At 40.0% G+C, this 26,113-nt stretch overlaps 1 protein-coding gene across 5 annotated transcripts in view; it reads right to left on the bottom strand.

Moving 5' to 3' along the window:
• Window positions 1–26,113, bottom strand: part of tcf12 (transcription factor 12) — a 75,186-nt gene that overhangs the window by 3,484 nt on the left and 45,589 nt on the right. For 2 of the 5 annotated variants that reach the window (XM_071488355.1, XM_071488357.1), the window contains 11 exons: window positions 15,957–16,056; window positions 15,209–15,348; window positions 14,565–14,706; window positions 14,303–14,373; window positions 10,749–10,893; window positions 7,086–7,159; window positions 4,257–4,448; window positions 1,139–1,250; window positions 880–1,042; window positions 437–666; window positions 58–211 (listed from right to left, as the gene is read on the bottom strand). In XM_071488355.1, the coding sequence (XP_071344456.1) occupies window positions 69–211; window positions 437–666; window positions 880–1,042; window positions 1,139–1,250; window positions 4,257–4,448; window positions 7,086–7,159; window positions 10,749–10,893; window positions 14,303–14,373; window positions 14,565–14,706; window positions 15,209–15,348; window positions 15,957–16,056 (1,512 nt within the window). In that variant the 3' untranslated portion in view covers window positions 58–68. Of the gene's footprint in view, window positions 1–57; window positions 212–436; window positions 667–879; window positions 1,043–1,138; window positions 1,254–4,256; window positions 4,449–7,085; window positions 7,160–10,748; window positions 10,894–14,302; window positions 14,374–14,564; window positions 14,707–15,208; window positions 15,349–15,956; window positions 16,057–20,783; window positions 21,007–26,113 lie in introns of those variants that run through there. The other 3 variants (XM_071488354.1, XM_071488356.1, XM_071488359.1) reach the window with 2 other exon arrangements.

Here is a 26,113-nt window from a genome sequence, read left to right as displayed (position 1 = left end):
CAATCCGCTGATTAATCATTATTGAAAGTAAGGGTTAGTTGCAGGAGGTGAGAGTACCTGTCTGCTACTCAGAGGTGGCCCATGGGGTTGGATGTGTCAGTCAGGCCAGGATGGACCCCTGCGTGGCCTTGCTGAGCATCACCGGAGCCCCCAGACACTTTTTCCTCCTCCCTTCTCTTGAGGCAGGCTGCTTTGGGGTTCAAATTCCGCTCTGTAGGTTCAGACAGGAATGAAACTTTTGTGGCACATTTCTTTGAACACATATAGTGAGAGCTTCCACCTGTCAATTATCTTTACAGAGAGGATGTGACACTAAAATAAAATTTCCACGTGCAGTAATATAATTTAAAATAGATTACACATGTTGATTTGATGTGACGTAACATTGACATTTCAGTTATTATCGCAGGGATAAAGCTCTCAGCTGGACACTCACCTCTGACTTGCTGCTCCAAGCTAAGTATGACAGCCACAGCCTGATGAAGGATGAGCAGTTTGGTCTGGGGCTTCTCGCTTTTCAGGTGCAGCTGGCACATGCGACCCAGCTCCTTGAAGGCCTCGTTGATGTCCCGCACCCTCAGGCGTTCACGGGCGTTGTTGGCCATCCTCCTCTCGCGCTCCCGTTCAGCCTTCTGCTCTGGATTCAGATCCTCGTCTTCAGTGATACTAGGGGAGAGAGAAGAAATCAGCTTGCAGTCAGATCTGTCATTGACAGGCTACTGCTCGAAATCACATCAAGGTCCACAAGGTTTGGCCTGGTTTGAACAATTTTCAGTTGAAATAATTATTTTTCTCACACCTAACCAAACACCAGTAAAACTCCAAATTGTCCGACTTTTGAGAAATATTTCATGTGCTTGTGTACCAACATGTTTGTACCTTGTGCGTGTGCCTGCTCTAGGTGTTTTCATATCTCTTTTATCACTCTCGTCATCAGATCTGTCATCTGCGGTGAGGCTATCGTGCATCTCGTCCTTGTCCTGTTTCTCCACCTTCAGCTCCAGGGCGGCAGGCACCTGGCCAGCCAGGGCTGAAGTAAGAGCTGTTGAGGACAATGGAAACATAGCGGTAAGACATAATAGATAAACAGATCCATTCCCACACCAACCATACAATAAGACTGCAGGATGCACCAGACCTCTGAATGTTTCCACTTGGTGGTTGAGTTCTGTGCTGGATGTGGAGCCGGCACTGGGCAGGCCTCCATGGCTGTTGTTCAGGCTGGCAGCATCATCAGTGTGGGCACCACCCTGCTGCAACACAGACAGGAAGGACATGTGAAGAAAGGAAGCAGACGCTCTCTGGAGACGGTACATAAAACAGTTCTTTTGAACAAGGGAAGAGCACAAATGCAAGATCCGGTAGTTCTAAACAAAAAAAAATAACCACGGCGAGTAGTCATCAATGAGTTGTGGCCCATCCATACAGGACAAGGATTAAAACAAAATGTTTTTTTTTACATTCAATATTAAATTCCAGCTATTAGCTTTTGAAATTTTGATGAAATTCTGACTGGATGCTATTTACAGTCTGTATATATTTAAAGATTTAACTATTGATATGAAACATCCAGGGCCTCATGAGTAATTTAAATCTATTATTCCCAGCACTGGGGGATGCTTTGTTGATTCATGGGGTGGGGTGCATAACCAAGGGTGAAAAACACAAAATAAAAGCAATAAAAGACACCTGTGCAACAATATGTTGGAAAACAACCTATTTTATGACACATTATGAAAAGCTCTTTCCCTCTTGTCCATGTTCATGTAACATTATATTTCACTGCTCACTGCTGTGACATTCTCAGTCTTAACTCTCCGTGACCACAACTGAGAACACGTCTGTTTTTCTTGTCTAAAATGAGACAAATCCGTCTGTGTTCTGTTTTAAAAGATGTCAAGCTAAACCCACTCAACAGTCAGACAATTTGCTTTTTCATTTTGTCCACATTCATAACATAAAAATGGTCACCATGTTGTACCACGAAGTCCCTACTTCCTGAGGTTTACCACATGTTCTCAAGCTATTTGATTTCCCCTCTGAGGGAAAGGCGGGGAAATCGTCACTGAGGGTGGAGGGCATCTCCCCCTTTTCTTATGGAATGTGATCCTCGGTCACTGTTGGCCTCTGTTAACCCCGCCACCCCGAAACCCTCCCCTTCCTCAGCGCTACGCTAATCTTTGCTGTGCTCTCAACAGGTGTCCAAACAACTCTTTGTCTGGAGGAGGAGGAGGGAAGCCGGGGTTCTGGCAAGAAAAGAACGCTGCCATTTTCATGGCTGGGCCTGATTACCATACAGCTGAGGACCTCTATTTGGGTGGAGGCCGCGGGTTCAGACACACGTTTCCAACGATTTAGATTTCCTGGGTTGTTAAAAAGAAGTGATGAAAAGGGGAGGAAGGGGGTAGAGGGTGGGGTGTCAGCCAGAGTAAAAAGCCTGTGGCTGTGCCGTGCCGAGGCTGGTGAGCCCTGGCTGAGGGGACCTCTTCCCACACAGGAAGTGCTGTGTTAGTGCAGACACAGTATGTTCTATCTCACAGTCGCAGTCGGTCAACATCACTGCCACAACCCAGCTCTCTGTAACAAATACATCAAACTGAGCTCTTCTGACAACCACAGAAAAATTCTTGTTTGGGGACAAAACAAGCTACTCTGAAAGATCCAGCAGCTTCAGTATCAAAGTGAAAACAACCAGAGACAGAAAACACACTGCCCTAAAACAAACTAAAACCTTTAACTGCTTTTAAAATAAATTAATGTTGGCAATGGAGAGCTGAGATCATAGACCAGAGAGGGACATAAAAAATCCTGATAAGAAGTAAGATCAAAATACAAGGCAGCTTTGATGATCACACCAACAAAACACTGTGAGATCATCTTGGTGAAGAATAAAAACTAAAATGTCAGTCTAAATCAAAACATGAAACAAATCTTTTTTTTTTATTCTCACTTTTTGTTGCACTAAATTTCATCTGGGCATCAGGAGAAAATGTCTCTTGTTTTTGTCTATGGGGATGAGTTATACGCATGTGTGTTTTTTTGTTAGTTGGACAGTTAAGATATTGTAGCACAAGAGCAACAATTGGTCAATTAATAATTTAGACGACAGAGTAATCAAAAACATAATCATCAACCGCTATTCTGATAGTTGATTAATCGTTTACAAGCAAAAATGTTCCAGCTTCTTGATTGTGATGACTACCTTGTCTTTCTCTAATCTGATATCTGAATATTCTTGAGTTTTGTCGGTTGGACAAAACAAGTAATATGAAGACATCATCATAGGCTTTTTTGTTTTTACTCATTTCTGACATTCTACAGACTAAGCAAATTACTGATAATGAACATAATCATTGGTCGCAATCCTAAGCACAAATAAAATGTATTTTTGTTCTTTTACTCACTAATATTCCATTAAAGATATTGATAAATGTTTGCTATTGGGTCACCTCATGTCAGGTTTGTATTTGATAAAAAACGTAGAAGTGTAAAGATTAACTTTACACAACTTTCTTGAAAACCAGATGGATCTCTGTATCTGAAGGTATTGTCTAATTTAATGTTAACCATGGTTAAATACAGTTTTCATCAGATGAACAGGACTTTAAATGAAGGAAATAATAAAATCTAAATCATAAAACATATTCTTTACTGTGCTCATCTTTCCATTTCAAGTAATCTGAACCCCTACCTTTTTTTTACTGTATATGACCCAAATTATTTTTCAACACCTCCGGATTACAGTCGAACAAGCCGCCCCATTTTAATTTCCACTGCAGATGTGTTCAAATCTCTTGGCTCTTTAAAATGAAATACCTCAGATGGAGGATGGGTGAACACATCATGATTTATACTGAGACCTGCATTCCCCTGTGTCTCAAGAGGCTTCGACATTAACTCTAAAAAGGAGTGCAACACACAAACACTTTCTACACTAAAGTACAACTTCACTCCATTACGCCTGTTTTTCTCATTTTTCTTTCACCCTTGTGTATACAGCCGCTCTCAAGAGGAGCGTGAGCCTTCGGCCAGCCATTACACTTATGGAAAATATGTCAAGATAAATTCAACTGTTCATGTGTGGAAAATGTCTAGTTTTTACACATGGCAGCGGACCTGTTTCAAACAGGTGGGCGAGGCTTTGAGAGGTTTGAAAAATAGCATGCAGTAAGAAATGTGTTTTCTCCCTAACTTTCTGCAATATCCTAAACACATAGAAAACTTCTGATCTAAATACTTTTGTAAACTTCTCATACCATCGCTGCTGTCCGACTCGGAACCAATGCAGATGCAGGGAAGTTTGCTCCAATGGCTGCTATTGGCCCATTTTGTGCCTGTCCCAGCAGACTGTGTATGTCGCTGGGCAGACTGGCCGTGGAGCCCACTGCATGGTTCCTCAGAACGAGGATTGCATCATCCAATCTGTCCAGACGATCCTCCATTCGAGACTGGGAGGACCAGAGGGATTGAGGAGCGAAGGGTTAGGGAGAGGGAGAAGAGAGGAAAAGAAGGACAGAGCAGCTTAGTATAAGCACATTAGAACCAAAATTGAAAACACTGATTTTATGGTGTGGAAGTGAAAAGAAAAAAAAACAAAACCTCTGAAACATAAGATAAAGAAGGCAATCCAAATGCAAGATCAATTGAGCCATTTCAGCTTGAGTTGGAAAAGTCATCATCATTTATTTTAACTGAATAATAGACAGATACACTACAGCCACTTAGAGTGCTACAATTAATTTAGACTTTAACTGCACCTAAGATGATTACTGCAAGCTGGAATAGCTAAAAGACAACATAATATGACAATATGGCAACAAAGGCAAGAAAAATGAAACTGCATTTCACTGTGAGGAATGTAGACTGCAAGTCGAGCTTGTGAGAGAAAACCAAACAAAAGGAACGCAAAGATGTATGGAACACGTAATGAGTAAAGGCTCTATCTGAAGAGTACCTCGCAGACATCCTTTAAGAAAGACATGGCATCCTGGAGATGCTCATGTAACTGCTGATGAACTCTGTTTTTCTGGCAAAGTCAAATAAGAATAAGACAGGATTATGAAAAAAAGATCAGTTTCTATAAATACTGAAAACACAATGAGGAGAGAGATTGTTTTTTGCAAACACACATAGAAAAGAAGGGTGGGATTTGGAAGGAAGCACACAGCTTCTGACCATTCAGGTTGTATGCATGAAAATGTTTTGTTGTTTGCGCATCTAACCACCATTACTACATCACTGGACACATCTTTAACATTACATTTACTACAGCGCACATTTACACCATTGGCCTCCAAGCTTTGTTTTTTGTTGGTTTGTTGCTTTGCCCTTGTTGGTAAACCTGTGTTCTCCACCGGTTTCACCCTTGAGTGATATAAATACACTGCATAGTAATATTTTGCATTGTTATATTGATTAAACAGAGCTGTAATTTTCAGTACATCTAAGTAATATGAAGTAAACGGCCAGTTACAAGAAAGATTTGTGGATTATCATAATCGGCTACTTTTCATATTACATAAGACTTATTCTAATATAAACTGCTGTCGGTGCACCAAGCCACTAACAAGATCAGTTATTTTGTCTGTAATCTAATCCTCAACTAGCATGTTTACACAGTTGTTAATCACTTTTCTAGAAATAATCAGGAATTTACAACATCAGAAATAATTTTGACTCAACTACCAAGGAGCTGTGATTCATGCTTTTATTTCAACACATTCTGAGAATAAATCCTGAGAATATAAAATCAGTAGAAGTCATCTTTAATGTCTTTTGAACCTAACTGGCTCTGGAATCCTTTGGCATTACGTTAGAGTAAATAGAGAAGTCAATGTTTTTGGTTGGTTGAATTTTCACATATTTTTAACCTTTAAAATAAACACTCTTTGAATAGAAGCTGAAAATAAATACCATTAGTCATGCAGTCCAGACTCAAAATTAGGGTTTGCTCAGTTTTTCCATTGTGGCCAACAGGTTGTCAAATAAAACATGAAAATCTCCAGTTTTCAAAAGTATATAAGATATAATGTTAAATATAATAATAATAATAATAATAATAATAATAATATTATAAAACTGACAAACTATTGTTCTGCATTTACCTTACACACCATGTCAAACAGCATGTGAAATGCAGTTGTTTTCACATTGCTTTAACCAGCAGCTAATGCTCAGGTTATCTGACACTATTCACTTTAATTGTTACCTTCAGTTGTGCTGTTACTTATCTTTGGTGGCCATGAAGATACAAAACAAAGGTTGTGGCAGTGTGGGAGGAAACATCTACATGGCCATTTTCAATGTCCTCTTCACATACAATTGGCTGATTGAAGGGAACTTTGTGATAAGACTCTGCAGCTGGACTGATTGTGGCCCTTTCAAGTCATGTTCTGTACTTTGAGAAATTTTACCAACACATGTGTTTATAATGTTAACTTTGCAGCAGTTTGTCTCTCACTTTTTTAATTGACTGAAAAAGAAAATCTACAGTAAGATGTCCATACTATTCAGATCAATGAGAAAATACTTAGATCATGGTCATGGTTTGTTTATTTCTTCCTTAAAATTTCTATACTGCAAAATCTCTTTTTATTGCTACATCTTTATTTATCATGAAAAGCTGTTTGTGCTTCTGTTATAAGTGCTCTACATTAAATCATTATTATTATTATTCTTTCTTATATAAAAAAATAAACTCCCATCAGAGGATGTAAATACATGGCATGCATCAGGTAGCAGGCTAGATGAAAGGTGATCTGTAGCTGTGGTCGCATAGCAGCAAAGGAATCCCAGAGAAGTGGTTCAGCAAACAGCTGCCAGCCCCACACCAGACCCCTTAACCAACCCCATCCCCCAACTGTCATCCCCGTCCTGGCCCACGAGTAGAGGACAGATGGCAAGCCCCCAAGGGACAGGTATTGTTCAGTTTGGTTATCCCTCTACCCCCATCTTCCTCAGCAAAACATTTGTCAGATAGGAATCTCTCTGTAATGCTAGCTCAGCCCTTCATGGGTAACGTATCCAACTTGAGCATCCATCATATCCTGCGCTCAATGGAAGACAGAGGCGGACAAGGAGCTTACCAGTGAGTGAAGGGAGTTCTCATAATTTGGAGAGGAGGGGGTATGTCCACTAGCGCGGGGCCACTGGTTGGTACCTGATGAGAGACAGAAGAGATGTAGCGGAGGTCAACATTAGAAATCCTGTGATTCAGTTACACATCATCATGGCTGATAGCTGTATCCTGCCCCACCGGCTACATCAAAACAAAAGCTAACTGACACACAAAATACCACGCAGACACTGACATCCAGATTTTCTGGTTTCTTGTTGTTCTATATGAGATATTTTTATCTTTGAGAGCTCAACTGCATCACTTCCTGATGGCTGGACTGCATCCTGACACATGAGCCAGCAGAGAGAGTTCATCTAACGCCCACTTCCACCCTGAAGTCTTCACTGCATCTGCACATTAATAAGCATAGCTATGAGAGGCTGGAGAACAATATGAGCACTGACAAATCTGATTTTTAACACTAATTTTCCTTCACACGTCCTTTACCCTGGAAACTTTGAGACTCTAGAAACACATCACAGTGATCATAAATGCAGCGTGGTTGAACAGGGTTTCAGCACATGGCCTTCATCAGGGTTTTTGATGAAGGAAATATGCTAAGCGTCTGGGTTCAATCAAGCTCTTCCTATTCCACTATGTTAGCTAGCAATGCTGAATTATCTTCCTTATTAGTTTTTGTCAGTCCAACACCTTTTTGACTGGTGACGTAGTGGCAGTACAGTCAGTCTGTCTTCATGTGTTGTACATGATTCACATCTGGAAACATCAGAGTACCATTGCTTTATTTATACTAATGTATCCCATAAAGCCTCTGGCACACACATGAAAAATCATGCAATTTAATCATGTAAACTAAATACAGAGGAATTTAGGATACTCTGTGCTAGAGATTACAATTTACCTTTGGCTGCAAGAATAGCACAGAGGATTTTATATGTTTATTTGAGCCAAAAAACGGAAAGTACAGGAAAGCAAATCAAGCTGATTTGATCTGGTGTAAATTAGAGCAAAGGAAAAGAATCCACATCTGCTCATCACATTTCCAGCTCCAGTACAACATTGCTTTCTGTCCTCTCTCTGAAGCTCAATCATCTAACTAACCTGCCTGCCATGTGCAACTGGAGGCAATGCATTATACAATCAAATAACCTTAATGGAATTTGACAATAATGAACCTTTCCCTATAATTTACAGGATAGGATGTTTGTGGGTCTTTCCAGCTCAGAGCTTTCAGTACTCTTCTGGTGTCCATTATTGGGGAGGGAAGCCAAACCCAGCCTACATCCTGGTTAATGGAGTCCACTGTGGTGCAATCTACAGATGGAGACTTTGTTTTGGTTATGTATCATTTAGTGTGATTCTAAAATCTAATTTTGGGTACTGCTCTCCTCTTCTTATAATAGCAAGGCAAAGAAAAATGCAGACCAGGATGAGGGGAATCATTTATAGCAGAGGGGTCTGGGGAATGGTGAATGGGATCAAACTTTATTCATTATTAATATAACAAATTACTTAAAAGCTACAAAGAGTCTCATCTGCGAGGAGGCTAGGAAAACCACTAACTGTTCAGTGTTTTCACAAATCAATGCCTATGTGGTCAGATCACATACACAGTAAAACACTGTGTGCAGCAACATGAACAGGGAGTTAGCCAGAGACGGCAAGACAACTAATGTATATTTGTGACAAACACAAAATCACACCTCCCCTAAGTTCAGGAAACTCTAAAATACGTTTTCCATTGATTCATCCCAATGAAATATCTCACTAAACCTCTGTGGTCGTCGATACTTGAGTTTTCATGTTTCCTTGCATACACAGTCCTAGAAAAAGCAGACTTTAATTAACAGGCTATTAAAAGTGACTTTGGAAGAGGAAATGAGAAAGTCTCTGTTCTGCCTCAGCTTTCTCCCAGGTGAGTGAGACAGATACTCCACATGAGCCTCTGCTGGCTGGCGGCTATGAAAAATTAGCCTGGGGCTCTGGTCCCCACGTGCACCAGAGAGGGCTAATTGAACAAACCCGTCTTGAATAATGTGCTGTATATTGGTGTAATCCTAATGATGAATGGATTTTGTGGCTAACATCAACAGCGAGCCAAATTTCGTGCCAATTTCAATGTATCGTTCTGTTTCTAACCCCAGAAGCATAATAAGGGTGAATAATTAGTAAAACAATATCAATTTCCTACAATTCCACATGTATTATTTTAGGATAGTGTTGCTTATTTATTCTATATAATATAAATTCCATTAATAAATAATAAAAACTGAACTTTTTTTTTTTTTTTTTTTGGATCAAAACAAAAAAAGTCATAAATGCCATTGTTATGCTGCAAGGTGTGGCATGCTGTACTGTAAATAGGTCAAGAGGGGGATCTCCCTATGTGAGGCCGTCATAGTCATCTTCATCAGCTGAGTCACAGCCTCCCTCCTTCACCCACTGGCAGATAAACAAGGCCTTTTGCTGCCTGGTCTGTAAGTGTGTGTTGGAGGGAACAGCTGTCCATAGGGCAGGGCAACAGCTGAGGATGAGGGGGGGATACATAGAGACAGCTGTCGCCACTCCATTACCACACATGACAAAACTGCCCACTAAAAACAACACACTGGGCTTTCCCTTACTGTCTCCCCTGGTTCACTTTCCATTACTCTCTTGCCTCTGTCAACATGTTTGAAAACACATAATCTTCTGATACACATCTCTTTTTATTGTACTGAGTACAAAACTGAATATATTATAAACAAACAAACCTCTTTAAGGTGTGGGTGAAAATGCAGAAATCTTCATTCCCAACACTTAAAAATAAAGTCTAAGTCAAAACTTGTCTTTGTAACTTGTCAGCCGGATCTAAATTTATGAACATGAATAAAGAGAGAGCTGACAGACAAAATAGCCAGTGATATCACCAGGAGTCAATGTGAAGCAGCTCTCAGCTATTAAAATAAAGCCCATGTTCCGAACACTAGACCAGTAAGTCAGGTACTGTTTTCAGGTGTATCAACAAATCTGAATAAATTTTAGTGAAACTCAAATCACTGTATGCTCAGGGACTGCAGCTAGGAAGCAGCTAGTAGCTAAATCTACCACAAAGAATCTCTTCACTTTGCTTGAGATTAATGTTTGTTGTTCAGTGTCCCAGAAAAACTTAATTTAATAAAATAAAAAAGATTTTTTGTTTTGTACGATTTCAAATACTTAACATGACTGTTGTTTTGATGGATGTGCTGCCTTATCCCTGAATAAACTAAGCTCTCTTTTAAAATGGATTCATGTAAAAATGGCATTAACTGCCCTGACATAGATAAAGCATGGGGATGAGTACCAAATGATTAGAGCCACTCTAAAGCTAAAAAGGGGTATTAGAGTAAGTTTTAGAGAAACTTTTCACACTTCACTCCACTTAGTCTTCAATTAATCCAACTAATGCAGCATGTAGATAAAGTAATTAAATTAATTAAAGACATATTCATGAAAGCCTCTTCATTAACTTGGCTATTCCAGGTCGAGGCCTAATTCTAACAGTCTGACATGTGTCTGTCACTGGCTTTTTGCCTGTGAAAACTTCTTTATAAAGCAGTTTCAGAGAAGTGTATATTTTATTCTAAAGCTGGCATCAAAGTGCACAGGAGGTGTGTATGAGATTAAAATCCAAAGACTGGTGCTCTACCTGGCCTTCCAGACGGGGTGCCGGCAGCAGTCACCACAGTACCTGCTGAAGTAGCACCTGCTGTGGCTGTCAGAGGTGAAGGAGAACCCACAGGTGTCGACGGGTTGGATGGAAAACTACTACTAGTGTGGTCAGGTGAGTAAATCTGTGGAAGCGGAAAGGAAGCAAGATCCATCATTAATGCACCGTCAGCAGTCCTAAATAAAATGAAAATATATATATATGATATATGATATATATATACATATGGTCGCTGTTTCCTCTTCTTCTTTTTTTTCAAGCCAAAACTGTGTCATCAATTATGGGGATTTTACTGGCAGGGATGTTAAAAAATGCTCAGTGCATACATATGAGATATTTTCAGTCATCTGTGCTCAGAGCACAACCTTAACAAAATGAATGACAAATAATATTCCCTTTGATGTTTTGTGCTTGTGTCTTGCTCTGTATCTGCTCCTGTAAGTCAATTGTGGGTGAAGATTAACACCAAGAGACAAACACTGTGCAGCTGAACTGCTCTAATTAATGTTGCCTATTCACAACATTTTATTTACTTGTTTTAAATGTAATACTTATTTTAACTCAGGTCAAAAATAAGACTCAATATGAAAAAAAAAAAAATTAAAATTATAAAGTAAAATAAAACAAAATATTATCTCAGTAACTCCCTGACTCACTACGCTTTTTGTTGCTGTTTGTGTATCAGTTTGTTTGTAATTAGTAAGCACGCTTCCATTGGTATTTTGACTTTTTTCATACTAACTGACTATAGAAAAACTGAAATCAACAAGTAAATCTAAGTTCAGCTCCCAGAGTTTCACCCCTAAAGAACTGCACTAACATCAATACTTTGAGCATGATGTGCAGCTAAGAGGTCAGTGTTGTACTGGAAGCTTTACATAAGCATGGTTTATTTTTCACTTATGTAAAGACTCAGTCACTGTTCGAGTCACTCCAGTTATTATTCCACTGTGGCTTCAATAAGTGCAGACGCCCAATCTGGAAACCCCGTTAAGCGAGCAACAGAAAATCTCAAGGGCCGGATGTCAGCCTGCACCAGACTGTATTGTGAATCATGTATGAAAATCAAGCAGTATTCAAATGTTGTTTATTTTTGCATCTTTCTAAACTTTCTAATATCTATGAGGACCATAACTAGGGCAAAGGTTTTGGTTTTGGTTTTTGCATGATGCCACAGGCCGAGTCCAGGTTACTTCAGCTTTATTGCTGTGACAATCACAGTAACTTTATTGTATCAGTGCATCCTCTGCCAGGTTACACTGAGGTCATTGAGTTTTAGGATGACATGTCAATCACAAGGGAACGAGGAGATTACGTCTTCAGAACTTCCACTGGGATTTCATTTGTTTAAACAAATGCTGGATTAAAGCACAAACACGTCCCTGATTGTTTTTTCCCTTTAATAAGAGGATATTGTGCCACAATGGAACATCTCTCAGAGAACTCAGGGTATTACGGGTGGATCCTGACTAATTAGCAGAGAAAAAAACAGCAGATCCTCAGAGATTTCTCCTCCAAGTTGAGATCAAATTGAGCTTGCAGGAAACCATTTGACTTCTGTGGGGATGATAGAATGCACTCATTATTAATAATCTCCTTATTCAATCTTGATCTCTGGGCTTTAGTTTTTCAATCAACTTCGAGTATCAGGATAGAGGTTTCACTGAAGTGTGTCACTGAGTGCAGAGGAGGAGGGATCAGCCCTCGTCTAAAAGGAGAAATTACTATTTATACTTTCCTACACTCTCAGTGTTTCTCTCTGCTCAGCATCTTCACTCTAAGACACGCAATTCAGTCAAAAATGAAGGAGGATTAATAGTGTGGCCACCACTGTGCCTGAAACCAATAAGACTCAAAACAAATCACTAAATATTTCTTACATTCAACTCCCCTATAACTGTGACTTCTGACCTGACAATATATGACTTTCTCTTCCTTTCACTCACTGGCTACTATTGTTGCATTCAAAGTGAAACATGGCTCATTTTACTGGAATAAATGAAGCTCCGCCTCGTCATCAGTTACGCTCCCGCAGGCGGCATGGGGCCAATAAGCACGGCCAATTTAAAAGGGCGGAGAACAAAAGCTCCACAATGGGCGGCCCGTGGAGTTGAGCCAGAGCAGTTATAAACTCCCCTGTGCCCCCTGCTCCAAACCCCCACCCCCACCCCAGTCCAACCGTGTCCATTTCACTCCAGCTTTGTCATGCTAATGGAACTGAGTCTGCAAATATAAAGGACTTAATTTGTTATTACCATCCCTAAATTCTCATATTTTGGATTCACACCAGTAAGAAATATCCTCCTCAACATACAGCCTCTGTTAGGATGTGTGACATTAAACAGTTTTTATATCTAATACCAGTATTAAAATGCACACATCAAGTTCATGGAACATGTTAAACCCTATTTAAGGACACTTTGCAGAATTAATAAGGTTTCGACTTCAAAACCAAAAATTAAGACAAAGGCAAAAAGAAAACACAGTTCGTGAGGCAGGATGTTATTCCACTTGGCCCATGAAGGGAACAGTAAAGGGAACAACTGAGGGCCCATTATGTTGAGCTGACCTCCACAAGCGCACTTTCTACTGTTCTCTACAAATCAAAACATTGTCATTTGGTTCAGTTTGTTCAATTCGAACTCCATCCACCTGCGTCTCAGCTTTTCTCCATATTGTACGCCTTCTCCAAATTTGCTTGTCTCATAATTTCATTACAGTATAGAATAAATAACTTTAAGGTCTATGTGCAAGATTAAATGTTAAATCAGTGGTTAGTTACTCTTGAATCTCTGCTTTAATTTAATTCTTCTCTGTCATACTGTCTTGCTTCAAGCTTTCCTGAGGGAAACAATTCTTGCATCCAGGTTAGAAAATGTTTTTCTTAGACTGTAAATATGAGAGAGAGAAAAAAAATAACCATAATCTATAATGTATCCATCAGTCATCATATGGGGACACACAGGAAAGACATATTTCTTTCTCTGATGAGCCTCTGTGAGATACTGAGGGACAAATACTTCTTATGCTGCATTCCAGGATGTCACAGACGCTAATGGCTAGTTTTACAAAGTAAAGAGTAATCCACTGGCTTTAGGAGTATTTTAAATGTACAGTTCTCTTTCTTGAACTTGAACTTAGTTTAAGCTCACAATTATCCAGGCTTTGGCTCAAAAACAACTACAAACATCTCCCCTGAGCTTTTTTAATCAGCATTCAGTATAGCACTCAATTCCTTGCATGATTAATGAGGTCACCTTCTTTACAGACTGAAATACATCATTATTTTATTATGATTTGTAGAAAAATATGAATTGTTTTGAATGTATGGGTACAGAAGTGATGCGTGAGGTGATATGTCGGGACATCTGTGCTAGTTGACAGCAAAGCCACATTGATGCTACCCCAAAATGATGCTTTGTCTGATTTTCCACAATGAACCACAGTAATCCAAATGTTGTTTAATTCACTTAAATCAGGGATGCAGTGCACGATGAACTGACCTCCAAGTTAAAAGTGGGGTTGTTACTCACCGAGGCTAAAGCCTTGCCTAGTGCATCTCCAGTCTGTGAGCTTCCAGTGGCGTTCCCCCGATTTGCAGCAACTAAGAAAACACAGAGGGAGGCTTTGTAATCGCAGACTCAAGACAAATGAAGAGTGGTCACGGTACACAAGGCAGCTGTCCAACCGCCTGCCTCGCTACCTTTACAGAATGGATATTCATTAATAACTATATCAGGGCCACTGAATTAGTCACTCTGAGCAGGTAGCTGAAGTGTTAACACAAGAACATACCCATGACCCCATCAGCTGTGTTGACAGACGAGGTGTGTGCTGCGGTGACGAATGGTGAAGTGCTGGTGTTGCTTCGATGGAAGCTGGACATGGGAGGAAGACTGGCATTGACATCTGGAGAGACTGAGTGTGCAGGGTAATTCTGGAAGATAAAGAACAGAAATGTTCTGTTTCAGTCACAAGCGTGTGTGTGTGTGTTCGTGTGTGTGTGTGTTTTAAAGAAAGAGCTTATTTATTCTCTAAATTTTATATTCTCCTTTGACATCTCCCAGGCTGTGTGAAACAAAAGTTAGTGGGAGGAGGGACAGAGCTAAAGAGAGGGCAGGCAGCATCTGCAGGCTCCCTGTGATGCCCATCCAGCTGAAGCAGGCAGGCAGACAAGACCAGATCAAACACTGACACAAAGAGGGTCAGCAGAGCCTTCACTGATAATAACCAGACAACAACTTAAGACGCACACACCCACTCCAACTGTGGGAGCTCTGCTGAGGGGGTGTGGGGCCAAGAAAGAATTCACGTGCTGTATGTGCTGAACGGTACACACTGGATCTCTTGCATAAGTGTTATGGCAAAACAAAGTCACTAACAATCATTTGTCACCTATTTTTAGGCTGAGGTATCACCAGATGAGCAGTGCTGCTTACCAAACGGTCGTGTGAGTGCAGGCTGCTGTAGTTTCCTGACTGTGGCATGTGAGATGAAGATCCTGCGAGCATTCCCCCATAGCCGGGCTGGCTGATCCCATTGGACGAGTTCCACGGGTCAGACGAACTGTGGGTACCATCTAATTATAATAATAAATAACAATTTTAGTATAAATTTGATTAGAATGGAGGGCCACATTGTGTAGTTTAGCTTTGACTCGGTACCAGACAGTGGCAGTGACAGTCTCTAACCCTACCCATATAACTTCCAAGGAGGGGGTTCATCCAAAGAGTTTTTTTTTTTTTTTTCCTCTTGGGACTGAAACATGATTCTTGTCCTGAACCCAGCTGAGATAATACAAAGCTAAAGCCAACAAGAAGTCTGCTTTTCTTTCTAGATCTGGGAATCAGTCACACTGAAATAAAGACTGAGCACAGACTAAATATTACTAAATACTGCTAAAACAACTGGGTCTGTCTGGAAACATCAAAGTGTCAGTGTTGAAAGTAGTTTAGTGCAATATTTCAGCCTCTTGTATGTCGTGAAAATGCCACAAATAACAATGAGAAAATTTTGATGAATTAACAAATTATGTTCTTGAAAACAAAAACAAGCCCAGTGGAAAAAAAAATTACTTTGTCAGCAAGATGGCATTAAGAATAAAAATATGATGTTAAACTCAACTGCAACACCAGATACTGTAGGTATTTTAGTGGAATAAACATGGGAACTTGATTTTGACCTTACCAAAGAAAGTGCTTGCAAACATACTGCTGGAGGGTTTAGGAGAGGAGTAAGAAGGTGAATCTCTGTTGAAGTCTTCTGAGTTTGGAGACGGTGCGTACACCTGCCAGGAGAACATATCACATTGTCAAGTATGATGATGCTGAAACTGAAAAGCTGAAAAGCTTTCTTATTACAGTTCCTGTAAACACATCCAACACGAATGCAAAGTACAATCACAATTAAGAACTTCGATACACAAAAGTATGTGATCTCACACACATATACACATGCACTGAAGATATGGCCCTAAAAACACAAACACACACATGCACACTATAATGACTAGCAAGCAGTCAAGCTCATGAAGGGAGGAGTGGATTATCGGGGGTATTTGCATTTCAGATCAACTCAACCTCTAATGGAAGTATAATGATACCCGCTTACATGCATCGACTAAATGCCTGGCAAATTACAGCTTTCCCAGAGAGGCAGAAATCAAATAAATGGTAGAAAAACAGCCTGCTTTGCTTTCTTTATATTTGTACCTTCACGCTGGTGGTAGAGTGAAAGGAGAGGCACAATGGGCATGCTGTTGTACAGCTGTGTGTGTGCCAAGCTAGGTGGGAGGATCAAAGACACTGAAGGCCAGTGATGTGGTCTCTGACTACATCCACTCCAGATGGAGGGAGAGGGAGAGAGACAGAGCACAGGGGAGTGAAGAGGGGAGAGAAGGTTTGAACAAATTCTCCCTCCCACAGACAAGACTGGATGACCCCACCATCGTGTAGCACTAATGAGAGCCAGACCTGCCAGCTAGATTCCACCTGCACATTTCCAGCTTGTGTCCAATAGTCTCTTTTAATGGCCTCACATCACACTCAGCTGTTGGCATTAAAACAGCTCACTCCTCAAAGATTGTTTCTAATGCCTGCAGAAGATGACAGCCACAAAGGTTGTTCATTTGCTTATGTTGTTTTATGACACAGCGCTGATGGGAAATATGCATCACATCCAAAGTATCGCTCCGTCATTATATCTATGCAGAACACAGCTTAAGGGGGACTCAGGGCTGTTGGGCTTTGCTGAGTGAGCAGGACTCCAGTGTGATGTTGTCTGGGTGTGTAATTAAAGTGCTCTGGGAGGGGTGGAGCTCTCATGGGTTTTCTGGCTTACACATGTGACCAGGGTTGATAGTAGTTCCATGGAGATCTCAGGTTAGCCTCACACAGGAGCCGGGGCTTTTGTCTTTTGCCTCTGTCAGACGCTCAATGTGCAGCATATGGCAGCGGATAATGCTAATTGTCCTTTTTACCCTGGGCTAACCAGTCAAGGCATTAATAAACCATCCCAAACACTGGGTGCCTCATTCCGCCAGCCTATGGAAGAGAGGGCCCGCCTGGGTTTCCTTTTACAAGGCCATTAATTAAAAGCCGTCAGTCACACGGATCAGCACACCAACACAGACCTACATCAGCAGTTTGAGCATCAGTGGGTATGTTTCATAAAATAAATAAATACACTATCACTGATGTTCACAGACCCTGACCTGAGGTCTACTTATCATAAAAAGTATCCTTGTATTAATGTTCAGTTTTGGATTGCATGTTTACACAACACCAAGCATACAACAATAAAATCAGCAGTCAGCACCAAAGCTGCATTCAGTTAGCTTCTATTTACTTCTTTTGATGCATCAACGCTCCATCAGGGGGAAAAAATAAGATATTGCAGAAAGAATCATTAAAATGAACCACCAAGACAAAGACAAAGTTGGGAAAACCCTTAATGACAGTAATAATTTATTTTATTCCCCCTCAGCAATGGCCTGACAACTATTTATAACTAACCACAAAGGACAGTAAGGCAAACAATTAGTGAATGACAAGCCATGAAAACTTATAATTTAAGGTAGCGCTGGTAGAAACATTTTGATATTGATGATACTATCCTGCTTCAGATAACATATACTGGATTTAGTTGAATTATTGGTTCAAAACTGTGACTTGACTTTGCCTTCAACGGGATTCTACCTCATCTGAGAAGTGAATACAGTATATCCTGCACACCTTTTCTGAAAGCCTGTGGTACCCCCCGCCTTTGAAGTTCATGCCATGCCGATTAAAATATCAGATGTTAAAACACAATCTGTCAGCCAACACTAAAGATAACAACAGGAGAGGAAAGGAAATATTAAAAAAAAAAAAAAAAAAAAACTAGGGAAAATCAGGGTGATAGCCAAGAAGCTCAAACGCACTCTTAATGGCCTATCCTGTTTTTGTGCTGTATGTCATGAGTTGGAATCGATCCATATCTCTAGGGCATTTTGTTTCAAGTCTAAATCTTACACACTTACAGGGTTTTGTATGCACAACAGACACAATGCCTCTTCAAACTACTGCTCAATACTTACATGTGATACCTGGCAGAGCTTTCTAGAAAGTCAAGGGCTCAATAGTTACCTCAATAAAACTGTGACATTAAATGTAGTCTCAGAAAGACCGACTTTCACTGGCACAGTGTTTTGATAGATCAAGCTAGTTTGGCATGAGTAACATTTTAAGCGAGACGCAGATGTTTCCAAGGCTAGAACCTTTAAAGAAACATTTCACACTTTTTTGGTTGAGTTTGTAAAAACTTGATCAAGTACCTTTTTTCTTGTGATAAAATGATATTCAAACATAATAAATTTCATATAATAGAAACAAGTAATTGAAGATAATTGCTTTACTTCTTATTCCTAAAGCAGTAAAATCTTTGAAACAAGTGCACAGCAGAGCAGTCTACTGGGAGTCAGGTTCTCTAAAAATAGAGCAGCCACACTGCAGGATAATATCTTCCAGTCGTTAATGCCACAAAATTTTGGTTTTGGCATTAATGTAACTTCATTAACTATTCAAAACATGTGTCTTGTGCACATAGTGTATATATGATAAGTCAACACACACACAAACACACAACCATCCACTCTGACTTTATGTTGCACATGCAGTCAAGTATTCATGCTTGACTGCATGTGCAACACATGTGCACATTAGGGGGATGTAAGGACTGGCTTCTGTTGATGAGTGCTAACCTCTAGAAAGCACGATAGAACCTGTTGTGCTACAAAAACAACAAGAACAACAGGCATGACACATCTAAAAGAACACATGTTGTCTCTTTTGTGTTTTTTACTGTTTCGGATCAAATTTTATGACATTCCTCTTTGTGTGTGTGTGTGTGTGTTGGGAAGGGGGAGCTTTCTGTGAAGCAAAACAAGGAAAAAAAGGTCTAACAATCACTGCGGGGCTTTCACTTCAATTTTTTCTTTTTCACTAATAGGCAACGGAAGAAAGATCAGTGAGTTGCTCCATCTGTATTGGTTCCGTGCCACCAGCTCACAAGCCAATGGCCCACTGTGAATTCTCCCAGTGCTCCAGATGGTGAGCCTGCTATGCAACTCTGCATTATAACAAATTAATGTGGATCAAGTTGATGCAAAGAATGAGCACCCTCTTTCTTTTCCCTTGCAAGGAAAACAAAAAAAAGTTGATGCTAGTTACTTAAAAAGTGCTTTTGATCATAAAGTTCGCCTGTTCTGTCCACATGCTATCAATTTTCTCCCCATCACCAACTGTAACACAAGCCTGTTAATACTTAATATGAAAAGATCAAAGTCATCTTTTGTGTAGTGGAAACAGAGGAAATGCTGTAATTGGTTATAAGGAAAGTTGAAACACAAGCTTGAGTAAGATGCTCTTTTTAATGGAATATCATAAAAAAGCTAACCTCTTCATTTTTCCTTCAAAACACATGCGCCTCTCATATAATAGCAAAAATAGCATAGGGGATGACAGGTGGAAATCTGCATGTGTAATTTGCTTATGACAGGATCATTACTTAAGGATTACTGAAATGCACCACAGAGCTCATCCAGCCATTGTTAGACTGTGTCCTTGAACAGATTCATAAGTCCACTGGATTGTTCTATACCAGAACTTTTGACAATAAAAATAGGAGAAACACCTTCTAAAAACTTTATGCAACACAACCCGACCAGTAACTTTACTCAAAACTACAGGTCCTTCAAGTCCAAGTGCAGCAAAAACACGCACATGCACATTCACATTTAAAGATGCATGTATTTACAGAAAAGTATTCACACAGTGAACGTGTTCAGAGAAATAAAAATCAAAGAGGTCATTACAGAGAAGTTCAGAAATCACATTAGGCTCCCTGTGGCGTCGAGAATGCGAAAGTGATTAAAAACAGATGGAATAACAGCAACACTGGTGCTTGGAGCTCAATCTGCAAACAGGAAAGTCTAACCTCAACAGGCAGCCTCTTTCCCTTAATCATTCCCAGACTCCCACTTGTTATTATTTCAACCCAGTCTCAGAGCTGCAACAACCAGCCAGTAAAAATAAATTCAAGGCTGCAAAAAACTTTTTCTGCTGCACCGTTTCATTCTGTGTATGATCAGAAGTTTTTTTTAAATTTTATGTGAAGCCTAGGCTATTTACTTGTTTATGCACAGCTGGGGTACAAAGTAGGAAAATAAGTTTATAACATAGTTAAGACACTTGAACTGCATTAATTTAATTCTACTGTCACACAGCTTTAACTGATGTAATGGAAAATCAGTAAGAGGAGCCTCAGGCACATGCATTCACACACACACACAGGAACACAGTGCTTTTATCATAAAATAAACTAAACAAAGAATTAAGGACACAAGGATAGTCAGATGGACACCCAGACTGACACCAACAGTCACTCTCTCTCACACATACACAAACTCTCACACACACACATTTCTTCCAGCTCTTCTCTGTCCAAATCACACACATTCCCAAAGAGACTACTCACCGATTTCCCGTTGTAGTAATACATTAAAGAGTTACTGCCCATTCCAGGGACAGGGTAGGCGCAATACATTATAGCTTTAACAATTTAAGTGATAAAGGTTCACTAAGGCAGCACACAAGCGTCCTCTCTAGACATACATCCAAACCGTTCAAAAGGGACTAATAATTCTTTCAGTACTGGCCTCCACACACGACCCACTCAGAGGAAACTTATGCAAAGCAGGATTGTACCATTCGGCACTGTGGGAAGGGGTGGCTGTCAGAAGGGAGTGGCTCATGTGGTACATCCCTCTCTTAAGCCTCTAAGTGCTGAGGCAAAGAGGAAAAGGACGAGGGGGAAGGGAGGTTGCGGGGAGGTGGGTATAAAAAAGATAAAGGGAAGTGGGTGGGACGGAAAACAAATGTGTGAGCGGATTTAGAAAGAGAGAAAAAAAATGTTTAATTCCAGGCATAAAAAATACAGATTTTCTGCAGGGGAACCCCAACAAACTGGAACTAAAATAATTTCATTCTAAGCAGGATTTCATTAATATGTGTAATTCAAAGGCAAGCAAATGAGTGCATAAGTAAGTGTGGTGAGCCTGTTCTCTTCCACACACTTTAATCCTGAGTGTCTAATCTTTTTGTTTTTGTGATGATTTAACAGGTCTACAGGCAGTGCGGTGAAATATGGCTTTTGTAGGAACAACCATCTGGCAACACATTTTACCTGTTCCCACACATGGCTCACACACCAATTAGGAGTCATTAGTGAGAGAAAGAGAAGGCTCAACACGTAAAGAAAAAAAACTGGGTCCAAATCCAGGTAATGAGAGAGAGAGAGGAAAAAAAGATGGACTAACTGTATTTATGAAATGTGAAATATGACAGTGTTGGGGTTAGCAGAGTGAGAGCTTCAGCTGAGAAGTGCCTGTAAACACAGAGTTGTAAAGCATGCAACAGCTGCAATCGGGCTGGACCGTGACGTCAGAGCAGGAAAATAATGCTCCATTTCCTAAACCCTGGGGGCCTCAGATGGGGGGGGGGGGCATCGACAGCCATTTTACCATGGTTTACTGTCATTGCACGCCACACAGCTCCCCATTACCTTTATCATGTGGGAGGAGGGGAGAGCAAAGGAAAGGAGAAGAAAGGAGAGGAGGAGAGGATAGATACCATATTCCACTGAGAGCCCGGTCTGTACAGTCAGACTGGAGCCTTTCATGTCTACCACTCGTAGCTTCCTGGACTAAACACAGGCCTGTAGACTCATTGAGAACATTATTATTATAGAAAGATGAAAGCTTCCACTTCCCTAAGAAAACTAGGCCTTTATTATGCTTTTCCTTTTAGTTCTGTTATTATTTATCCCCCTTTCTTCTCTGGTACTCTTTTAAACTCATCCAAAACACTGGCTCTACATGCTGTTACCGCTTTATATCTGGCGCTGTTTCAAGTTGATGCTTTAAGGAAAATGGTCATGATAGAAGTGTTTGAAGGGGTCTAAAACAAGTCCAGACACATAGCACAGTGTTGTGAGGTAAACACATGAAAGCAGGGAGAAATGGGCATCAATTCACGAAATACATGCACACATATCATGTCAGTGCTGGCTGACTCAGGAGACGGCCAGCCCATTGCTTTTAACACTGGTTCCTCAGGAGACACGGAGAGTGTGCCTATGCATTTTCAGTTTTATTTAATTAAACCTCACGAATCAACGATCATGACACACAGGTCCCAGTCTTGATATTGTGGAAAACAGTCAGCATCAGTGCGGTAGATGAAAGCTCAGCTCCGCCCACCTGTTCACACTACCCTCTCTAAAGACGCTTGAGTCATCACAAGGTGCTTTTCTTGGGATTTGTTTGGGTGTTGAAAAACACAGAGCAAATCCACGGGCTGAGGTCACCCCCATCTCACACATGGATTTAGAGATGATGTCATCAGACAGGAAGATTGTTTCCTGTAAGAAGCTCTGGTTCTAATTAGGGAGGGCTGACTCGGAGAGTGGGGGGGTGCATGGGGGATTCAGACCCTCACCGTTTCCAACTCCAAACTGTATCATCAATGTATCAAACACTGCAGGGTTCACTGAATTACATTTAACACTCTTAAAAGCCCTCTTAACATCACATACAATGCAAATAAATACCTGTTTCATTTTCACTGCCAAACTATAAAGGTCATGTGCCTAGTATTGTTATTTTAAAATCAAACTTTTGGTACTTCCCTCTGGTATATAACAATAATGTCTAATAATATAATCACTTAAATCAATGCAACCTGGATCCAGATAGGTGGCAAATAATGGACAGATAGATTTTACTATTTATTCTTTTATTTATTTATTTTTTAAATTGACACACCCATTACCAGATGAGCTTCCTGCCTACTGTACCAAACAGCACTCCACAAAAAAGGATTGATCAGCCTCCTGTGCAGAGAATCTATTAAAAAAAAATTCCACTTTCCCCAAGTTTATGAGTGTAACATCTCTTGACAACCCACAATCATATTTTATGACTAAAATTATGGCATGCTCTTTAAGACTGTTTACTTTTGAATGATTTTTAAGACTTTTCAAGACCTGCAGATATCTTGCCCTTGTTCATATTCAGGTTATTTAGGTTTAATTAGACCTTGTGTTATGCCACTGCTACTAAATTCAGCCTAAATTAAATGGTTTTGCAAAATAATGCCGACAGTTTTTCCTCCTCCTTGACTTATTAAAGTCCATTAGGGTAACAGTAATGAGTTACTTCTACTAATCTGCTCATCAATCAGTGCCTTACAACTGCATGAATTCTACATACAGTGGGGTGCGAAAGTCTGGGACCATATTATCTCTTAAAGTAAACATTATGCAAGTGGTGAGGTGACTTGTGATCAGTTAAATGTTTTTCTGAAATCTGAAATTGAAATGAACTTGACTGATTGCCACATACTTGAGATTCAGAGACTGTCAACCACAGCCGTGAAACAAAACACTGTCTTTGCTCTTGGTTCAAATTCCTCAGCTCTCATCAGGAGGCCAGGCCCATTATTTTGTCCACCCACAGACATTAAGCAGAAAAAACTGAATATTCTTGGATGTAGTGCAAATATTTGAAATTACATGATAAGCTTAATAATAGGTTTGACACTATTTTAAAAAGGGGGAAAATAAAACTAACTAACTAACCTAACCAATTAATCTGACCAATTTCCATGTACTTAATCGATTTTAACTGGTTCTATTGTAACCATTCAGCCGTGTAAACAAGAAAAACAGGTTTGCTATGTGAAGTGATTTTTCCATATAACCTTAAGTTGGAGGTGTGGATCATTTTTTGCAACAAACATACTTGTAGCTTGTTTTAAAAATTGCAGTTTTCAAACACAATGGAGAAGCATTGATTCAAAAATTGCCATGCTATAATATTAATAATGTCATATGAATTATATTTTAGTACAGACAGTATGGTAGTAATCATTAGGCAGCAAATTTTTACCATTCCTGCTCATATAATTTTCTTTTTGTCTATGTGTTGCATGCATTTATGTTTCCAATCATGCTTGTGAGACTGCAAGAAGGCTATACACAGATTAATAATTGGGAACAGCAGTCTTCAAACAACAGCTATTAAAAATTTGCTTTAAATGTCTGACAGCTGTAAATGTATGTAGCAAAGCTACTAACTACCTCCATTCCCCAAGCAAGCAGAAATAAAATGAAAAAACCTGGAAAACCACATTTGTTGGACATCTGTCCTAAACCATTTGCTGGAAATACTCTAAGAACCCTGAAACCTAAAAATATTAGTTTTCCTGACAAACAGTTTAAAGATGAAAGATTTCTATGTTTTCTGGCCTAGAAATACACACACATATACACATAAAGAGAATGTTAAAAGTTGTCCTTTTTCATTAGCTGTTTGAAGAAGATGCAGAAGATGACCATCTTGGGAATGATGGAATGCATCCTGCATGATAATCTCACTGTATGTAACAACAGTTACATACAGTGAGATTATTAAATAGCTTCAGCTAACTCACACAGTGACTACTTTCCTTTGCAAACATTCGGTGGAACTATGGTTTTGGGAAACACCTGTGTTGCTTAACAATGGTTCACACTATGTAAGTTACCAACGTAGCTGACACAACAGTTCGAACTATGGCTTTGCATGACAACTGTATGGTTCCAACTGTGTAAGTTGCTGCCATAGTTGGACCCCAGGTTGATTCAAGAGAAGACCAACAACTCTGCTCTCATGTTTTGCTTGGTCTCTACTATATGAGCACAGTGGGAAACAAATGTAAATGTACACCTAGGTGTATTTTTAAAATGTCTGCACAATCTATTTCTGAAATTATAAATAATTCTGTTCTTAAACATATGAGTCATGAAGTCATGAACTACATGATAAAGCTCTAACGATTCACTCGTCACCCCTGAGCTCATCAACTATCTATCATATTTCAAAGGAGTCACTTGATAATCCAAGGGAAACAAAAAGGGAAACAAGCTGACACATCCTACACCAAATAGAGTGGTCACCCACCATCATCGTTATATTGGACCGGTGTGATTTATCCCTCACACACTCACACACACAAACACCACATTACACATAACCTCTGACCTATAGCTGAGTCCTGGAGTTAAGAACCATGAAGACATGAGCTTCATGTGGTTCAGTGATGTGTTTTCCAGGTCACAGCAGCCTGGCTCATATGGTTTCTAAATAACAAACACTCTACCTTAGTGATTGCTGACAGGCTGTGTGTTCTTGAGCCTGCCAGCGATCTAAAATCAAGGTTTGCATTAATGCTGTACACTCACGCAAGCCTTACATGAATAATTTACAACAGGCCAGAATGTGAGTAATAACTTTAATCTGCCGATTATTTTCATACTCTTTGTCCTTTTAACTCCTTGTTTTACTCACAGATGAAAGAGGTCCAGCCTCTGGCTTGTTGGCCTGTTCCATTATCCACAGCCTCTAATGTCAGTGGTAAATTTCAGCAACCTAAACAAAGATAAACACAAAGCCCAGGGACCCAGAGGTGGCTGTGACTGTTCAGCATCATCCCCGTCAAACCAAGGGTGTATATCTAATCAGCCATCTGATGAGGCCATCTCTGGGGAGCGCACCAACTGGGGTCAGGTCAAAGCCTAAAATGTTTTCCCCTGTCAATTGAAAGGGCTGAACTATTTTATCACCTGCAAATAACATACACGACCAGACCTAACAACCCCAACATTTTAGAGTACTAACATGTAGAATACACATTATGCATTTTTTAATACATCAGAAGTCCCATTCTGTCATGTTTCTACTGTTTCTACATATTGGATAAAGAAAA

Source organism: Trachinotus anak, unplaced genomic scaffold (assembly GCF_046630095.1).
Source record: "Trachinotus anak isolate AG129_WGS33_773 ecotype Australia unplaced genomic scaffold, CSIRO_AGI_Tana_v1 ptg000011l, whole genome shotgun sequence".
NCBI lineage: Eukaryota > Metazoa > Chordata > Actinopteri > Carangiformes > Carangidae > Trachinotus > Trachinotus anak.
Note: the sequence above shows the minus strand (reverse complement) of the source record. Positions and strands in the feature narration are given on the sequence as shown.